The sequence below is a fragment of the Maniola hyperantus genome, chromosome 26 (assembly GCF_902806685.2).
Source record: "Maniola hyperantus chromosome 26, iAphHyp1.2, whole genome shotgun sequence".
NCBI classification, from domain to species: domain Eukaryota; kingdom Metazoa; phylum Arthropoda; class Insecta; order Lepidoptera; family Nymphalidae; genus Maniola; species Maniola hyperantus.
Window position 1 is genome coordinate 4852395 of NC_048561.1, and position 8167 is coordinate 4860561.

An 8167-nucleotide genomic window follows, 5' to 3' on the forward strand; every position below is an offset into this window, starting at 1 on the left:
TTTCCATAAATAACACAAGATTTTTCTGGGCCACTGAGCACAAAGCATCCAAACTTAGGCTGAGATCTATAGAGTGCACTTTGATTTTGCTAACACTTAAGATTGAGTAATTAGACAGATTTATGTGAGGCATATAGGTAGCTGTGTCTCGTTTTAACCAGGTCACAAAATACTTTGATAATCTTGGGCATAAAATCGAATTTAAATTCATTGAACAGCTACAAACCTATCAGCAAAGTGAAGGTATCCATTTTGCAAATAAATTGTCTGCACTGCATATTGATTTTAAAACACAGAAAATGAAAGTTAGACTGGCCACACAGTTAGTTAGTTAGTTTGCAGATGCTCACGTGGATGATTTCTACATGATCATGCGCAAAAGTGCTGCGTCCATGATGAGCAGGCTATTGGGTAGTACCAACACTCTCCTCAGCGCATTGGCCATGCACCTGGACAAACCTCTCTGGAGGTGCTGGGGTGGTACATAGGCGCTAGAAGGCTCCCACGAGCATTGTGAATAGTTTAGAACAGTTTTTTAATTAAATATGATTAGTTGTTAAGTTAAGCTAGTAATAAGTACTAACATAGGTTAAGTAATTCTATTGTTTTTTGTACTAACACATAATTATGGATTGATATCTGAAATAAAAGTTTATTTATTTTATTAAGCTTAAGTCATTAAGAAATGACAACAACAGTCAACTTTATATGTATTGCATTGTACCTGAGTTTAACTATTATCCCAGAAATTCAACTGTTTAAATGATTTAGATGCAAACTACTGGGACACAAGACTCTTCTTTAGGTACCAAAATAAAGTATTGCACTAGTGAGAATGAGTGATATAATCTAGATTCTAGATCCTAGTGGACAAGGTAGAAATAGTTCCTTTTTAGCTTTTACACGATTAATCATCAAGATCATGTGGAATGATGATCTTCATTTATTTAAAATAGGTTGTAGGTATCTAATGTGATACATGTTTGAATTGTTCCATCACTATTTTGTCATCATAAAGCGAGCCGAAATTGTTAAAAATAAATTTTTATTTTCATTATGTAGGGGGAGGGGGGGCACTTTGATACACAAAAATTAAATCTCTTTTCTGAGGACCATAAAGCATTATATTTAAATATTTGTTTTGATGTGTGCATTGGCTGATATGTCAGCTTACATTTTGGCTACGCAAAAACCGCAAAAATTGGCGACGTATAGAGATAATGTGATTTTAAGAAAATAAAATGTTTGTATCATTCTGCCCCACCAGTGGGGCACTTTGATACATGGGGTGGGGCAGTTTGATACGTATTTTAGATCCATATGAAATGCAAATTTAAACTGACTAAAAACCCAATATAAACTGTATTATTACTTAAAATTAAGAAATAAAACAATTTTATTGATTGAGATCGCAAAACACTTTTTATTAAGAGTGCACATTAGCCATAATCAGTCTCTTAAGTTACTTAAGAAATATAATCACAAAAAAAAACAATATTGTCATCATAGAACAAGACTAATTCTCTGTTATTTTCTTAATTATATAATCAGTTATATACTTACTAAGTAATCAGACTTTAACATTGAATATTGTTAATGAAAATATAATATTAGAACCTCCTATCAAAATGAACAATAGTTTTCTTAAAAAATTAAACAAACATCAAAAATTTAACAAAAATAATCATAAAAACTCTCATATAAATTACAAAACAATCTACTGGATATTATATCGAGTTAAACCTACCGAAAATGAATAAAGCGACGATGTTCGAGATGTGCCTTTGGAGAAAGTTGGTTTTGGTAATTGCAAAACTACATCTCTAACATCCACACTTGCTTTGTCTTCCACAATTGGAAATATGAACTTATAAGACCCTGTTTTTTTTCTGAGATATGATACTTCATATTCTGTCACATTATACTTAAATACGACTTTGGCAACGTAGTGAATCACAGTTTTCTTCTTCTCAAACTTAATTAGTAGGAAATCTCCAATATTTATGTGTTCAGGATTAACTGGTTCTTCATTAATTACCTCTTCTTCTGATTCCGATGGCATTTCAATGTCTTCACTATCACTCGTCATCACGACTTCATCTAGACTAGAATCGGAATCTATTTCTGCAGGCAAAGAAGTTACTCTCTTTTTCTTTTTTGGCTCAGTTAACCCCAACAGATTTTTCGCTGTTTTCAATTCTTTTGCATGCTGTTTTGCTTTTTGTAATTCTCTTTTCCTGTCCTTTTCATTACGTAAGCTTTCTAATCTATTTTTTTCTGGTGTGTCAGTGTATATTCTTGATCGTCCCTTTTCTCTTCCTTTTCTTTTTAAGACACTGTCAGTAATCGCCTTTTTTGGATAAGGTCTAACTACGTCAGGAGTAAGCATAGCCTGTGATGAAGAAACATGTAGAGAATCGTCAGCATCAGACACTGAAATTGGGTCGGTATCCAAAGTAGGAGTTTTATTTTGTTCTCTATCAACAACTTCATTATTTTGAGTTGTTTCCGAGTCTACAAAATGTAAATCTTGTGTTTTGTGAGTGTTCTCATCTGTCAAATCGTGATAACCTGTGCTGAAAATGTCTATCGGTGCAAAGTCGTCGTCCCCAAATACCAGTTTATTAATTGGCCAAATTCCAGGTTTGGAAAAACCACCTATGATATTCTTTGGTGTAAATGATTCCAAATATGCTAATTTTGACAGTTCAGCAATGTTGTATATGGTCAAAGTCTTTCCAACATTTTGAATGTGCCAGTCGTTGAAAGCTATCTTCAATTTGCCTTTGAAGGGTCCGAACACACTGACATCAAGCGGTTGCAATTTGTGTGACGTGTGTGGGGGCAGACTCAAATAAACAATACCGTTGTCACGACAGTAGTTAACAGCTTCTATTGAAATGTGCGATTCGTGGTTGTCACAAATGATTAGAATTGGGTTATCTTTATTGCTCGAAGTAAGGCGTTGAATGTGTTTCAAAACTCTTATAAACAATTCTGATGTCATCCAGCCGCTTCTGTTTGCCAACCCTAGACTTCCATCAGGAGCTCCATTTAGGAAGTGATCTTTGTAGTGAACTCTTGGAAAGACATAAACTGGAGGAAGAGAAGAACCAGTAGCAGTAATAATACCACAGAAAGTAACTAACTCTCCGCGTTCTGCAGAAACTATTTGTCCCACCTGTCTTTGTTTTCTTCCAGCAATAACTTTAGGAGTAGAAAGAACTGTGCTTATGCCTGTTTCATCTAAGTTTATTATTCGATCGGGTGTAAAATTGTACTGTCTCATTATGCGTTCGTAATTATCATGAAATTGAGCTACAGCAGCTTTATTAAAAGCAAAGCTTCTTGCTGCGCTTGTGTTTTCTGGTTTTCGTAGACTCAATTCTGGGTTTCTCTTCCTGAAGCCAGCTGCCCAATCTTTTCCAGCGCATTTGTTTTTTTTCCAGGATTTTGGATAATTACACCCTGAGGATTCTGCGAACTCGTATGCCAAAGTCAAAAGCTGTCTCAATGTAAGGCCGTAGTGCATTTTACTACAATTCAATAAATATTGAGTCAATGCCTTTTCTTGTTCGATTGAAAAAACTTGTGCAACGGTATACTTGGAACCATAGATGTTTGATGAAGTAGCTGTAGCAGTGTGTGATGATAAAGCTGCAGTAGTAGTGTGTGCTGAAGATGACGCTATTTGTGCCATCTCCATAGATGGTGCTATTTGTGGTGAAGATGGACCTGCTTGTGATAAAGAAGATTCTGCTTGTAATGAAGAGGATGCTTCATTTGTAGATAATATTCTGGTAGCTTCAAATGATTTTCTGGCTTTTTCTATGCGATGTTGTAGGGTCGCAGTTTTGATGCTATATTTGTCGGCTGCTTTGCGTATAGATAAAGTCTTTGACAATACTTCACGTATTGCGTCTTCAATGTTTTCTTCATTGATATTTTTTCTATCAGTTTTGGGTTTGTACGTGCGCACCATTTTCTGAAAAAAAGAAAATAAACAATAAAATAAACTATTATTTTTGACGGGGCACTTTAATACACTAGAGGGGCAGATTGATACGTATCATTGTACCCCGCACATTACCGTATCAAAGTGCCCCAACGGACTTTTTCCACAAACAATTAATTTTATCTAATATATAATAATAATGCAATCAAAAACATTTTAAAATACAATAATAACTATATTTACTTACCTGTAGTAACAAATAATAACAAAAACAACTAAAAGAATCCTCCTGAGACACAATTACATTTCACGTTTTTTTTTTTGTAGGCAGCGGCGCACGCCACTTTCAACACGTTAGTGACCGTTGAGGTCCAACGGCAAACTGGCGGCGAACGGTGTCACAACTGTCATTCTTGTGAATGCCCTTGAGCATTCTAGTGATGTGCCGGACTGTGTAGCGTTTATCGGTTTTGAGATATAGATACTGTACCAATGTGCCCCGTGAATCAATGTGCCCCCCCTCCCCCTAGGTGGCTGTAGTGGTAGTTATTTGTTAGATTGGTTAACTTAGCCACTCAAAAAAGAGGCGTACCTTGGTCTAAGAAGCCCACAACAAAAAACCTCGAAATGCGAATTCACTTAGGCGCAGCCTATAAACATGGCAACAGGATACAATTTTATTTGCCAGTAAAGCTATCCCTAGTGGGAAATTTGAGTGAAAACTTTAACCAATCTTTTGATATACCGTAAAATGCTGCAACTTTGCCTGGATTTTGCCGTTTTTGGTTTGTGTCTCTGAACCTATTTATTTTTATTGCTATTAATGAGTTTTAGAAGAAAAATAGATCTTATACCTTGCCAAATAAGACCCAAATCTTTTTAAATTATGCAGTTTTTACAAATTACAAGCACTCAAAGTCATAGGCAAAGATGTAGGTTAAAGACTCAACTTTGCCTAGAAGGATATCTCAACAAATAAAATGTTGATCTTTTCAATACTTTTTTCCCGTATGTATGAGATACCGCGCTTGTCCCTGGCAGTCAAATTATTGCTATTAAAGTGATATTTTTTTATTCACAGCGAATAGGCAAAGTTGTAGGTAGTACCATAAGCTTTCCATACAAAAATATGGTTAACACCAGGGCTGGGCCAAAAAAAAATACAGATTAAAACAAATAAACTTTTATTGACTTTTCAAATTATGTTGTGTTCGAAAAATGTTTTAAGTACCTAGGTACTTGTTTCGAAGACAAAATACTATCTTTAAATAAGATTATAAAACAAAAATATCGTTAATTATAAAGGTAATATAATACTAATAATACTAAAGTCTTCTTCTCTCTAAAAGCTAAAATCATGTATGTAATTCAACAACACAACATAGTAACTTAAAAAAACTTTACTTTACTAAAAACTTTAAAAATAATATGATTTGGTAGGTATACCTATTCATCCTGTTAGGTTTCATATAATTATGGCTTTAATCTACTGACTGACTGACTGATCTATCAACGCACAGCTCAAACTACTGGACGGATCGAGCTGAAATTTGACATGCAGATAGCTATTATGACGTAGACATCCGCTAAGAAAGGATTTTTTTAAATTCAACCCCTAAGGGGGTAAAATAGGGGTTCAAAATTTGTGTAGTTCACGCGGACGAAGTCGCGGGCATAAGCTAGTTAAGTATAAGTAAGATCTACAGCAACTTCCTCCTGGTTTTCTCCTGCTTCGTTTTTTAGTGTTTCCCATGTTTTCAAATAGCTGCAATAGAATTAAGATTACTTAAATACATTGACAAAATTACTAAGTTGGCTATGAAAATGCTTATGAACTGTCCTAACGTCTGGAAGGAAAATTAAATAAGAAGAAAACAGGCTCTATTCTATTAAATAATATTTTAAAAACTGGTCAAGTTCGCATTAGACTCGCGTATCAAGGTGCTGAAATGGCGACCTCGCACCAGAAGACGCTGTGTTAGAAGACCCCCACTAGGTGGACGGACGACATCAGACGAGTCGCAGAGAGCCACTGGATTCAGGCAGCGCAATACCGTGGCGTGTGGAAGTCCCTACAAGAGACCTATGTCCAGCAGTGGTCGTCTATTGGTCGATGATGATGATGATGATGATTAAGGGTTTCACCACCAAAGCTGTTAGTTTATCTTCTTGAGTTGTTAAAGTTTATAGTTTATCTTCCTGCTATTATTTGCCATGATAGTAAGTAACACATATTCTGTGAATATTTCAATATAAACTATGTATTATATGGTACACAAGATTCAGCTTGTGACAGACAGACAGGCAGCTAGACAGCATGTTGGAGACGTCTTTATTTAAACCTTTTTTAAATTAATAAAAATGCGACTAGTGACAACCCTAGACCCAGGCAAAGTTGTGTCACTCAAGTTTCCATAACACTGTGCAACATTGCCTACTAATTTATTTTAACAAAGTCGACTCCTTTTCATAAAAATATCAAACCGTGCGGAAAATAAACAGTATTTTCTTACCTTGGGACGTTATCACTGCACGAAAACACCTTTTTTCTGGATAAAAATGTAAAAGTTGTAGGACACTAAAAATTAACGCACGCTCGCGCCGACTCTGTTTGCTCTACTGACCATAGATTAATATGTATACCTGAAATAGATGTACATCTCACGTCAAATTTTATTTCTTAGAAAGCAGCGCCATCTAGTGGTCATAGACAAAACTCGATATATATGTATATACCTACGTACTATATTGAATACTCTTAAAATGTATACTATAGATCTAATGAAAACAGTGAAAATGGTGGGAAATAAAAAAAATAGGTTGTGACATCGGATTAACTAGGAAAACGTATTTGATACTTTATCCCTAGTTAATCTGGGAATACACAACTTATTTTTATATTTCCCACCATTTTCACTGTTTCCATTATATCACTTTATCATTATCTACACTATCTACACTAATATTATAAAGAGGAAAACTTTGTTTGTTTGTTTGTTTGTTTGTTTGTTTGTTTGTTTGTACTGAATAGGCTCAAAAACTACTGGACCGATTTTAAAAATTCTTTCACCATTCGAAAGCTACATTATCCACGAGTAACATAGGCTATATTTTATTTTGGAAAAAAATAGGGTTCCGTAAGATATTTGGGTTTTTCGGACACAAGGTGTAAAAAATCAACCAGAAAAGTTACTTATTTTGCGTACGCTGCCTAAACTATAAAAGATAGAACCATAAAATGTTCTAATTAATTGTAGATCTTATAAATATCTACAAAAAAGTCCGCGACACACTATACCCATCTATGTCGAGTGAGGCACAGCAACCATTTTTTTATTTAAAAATCTTGAATTTTTTTTGGACTACATTTAAACGCGTTTATTTTACTCATGCTATTAATCCTTATCAAAATAAATGATTTCATCACTAAGAACAGTTTATGGAGATAATATTTGGTCTTTGAATGATTAAAATTGGACGTTTGGTTTTGAAGTTATGGCGAAATTAAAATATTACGATTTCAGCTGCACGGCCTGTTGTCTACACTAATATTATAAAGAGGAAAACTTTGTTTGTTTGTTTGTTTGTTTGTACTGAATAGGCTCAAAAACTACTGGACCGATTTTAAAAATTCTTTCACCATTCGAAAGCTACATTATCCACGAGTAACATAGGCTATATTTTATTTTGGAAAAAAAATAGGGTTCCGTAAGATATTTGGGTTTTTCGGACACAAGGTGTAAAAAATCAACCAGAAAAGTTACTTATTTTGCGTACGCTGCCTAAACTATAAAAGATAGAACCATAAAATGTTCTAATTAATTGTAGATCTTATAAATATCTACAAAAAAGTCCGCGACACACTATACCCATCTATGTCGAGTGAGGCACAGCAACCATTTTTTTATTTAAAAATCTTGAATTTTTTTTGGACTACATTTAAACGCGTTTATTTTACTCATGCTATTAATCCTTATCAAAATAAATGATTTCATCACTAAGAACAGTTTATGGAGATAATATTTGGTCTTTGAATGATTAAAATTGGACGTTTGGTTTTGAAGTTATGGCGAAATTAAAATATTACGATTTCAGCTGCACGGCCTGTTGTCTACACTATATAATATTATATAATACTAGCTGATCCCCGCGGCTTCGCCCGCGTAGATTTAGGTTTTTAAAGATCCCGTATAGCCTATGTCACTCAGGAAT

The 8167-nt window shown here is 34.5% G+C and overlaps 1 protein-coding gene across 1 annotated transcript; it reads right to left on the reverse strand.

Annotated features, from left to right (window-relative positions):
* Positions 1–1061: 1061 nt before the first annotated feature.
* On the reverse strand, positions 1062–4471 carry LOC117994227 (uncharacterized). The gene is made up of 2 exons (XM_034982119.2): positions 4203–4471; positions 1062–3985 (listed from the first exon to the last, which is right to left on the reverse strand). The coding sequence occupies exon 2, from the start codon at positions 3980–3982 to the stop codon at positions 1718–1720; it is 2265 nt and encodes a 754-aa protein (XP_034838010.1). The 5' UTR covers positions 3983–3985; positions 4203–4471; the 3' UTR covers positions 1062–1717.
* Positions 4472–8167: the final 3696 nt, after the last annotated feature.

Coding starts and splice junctions, on each gene's coding strand:
- LOC117994227 (XM_034982119.2), bottom strand. CDS start 3,982: ATGGTGCGCACGTACAAACCCAAAACTGATAGAAAAAATATCAATGAA.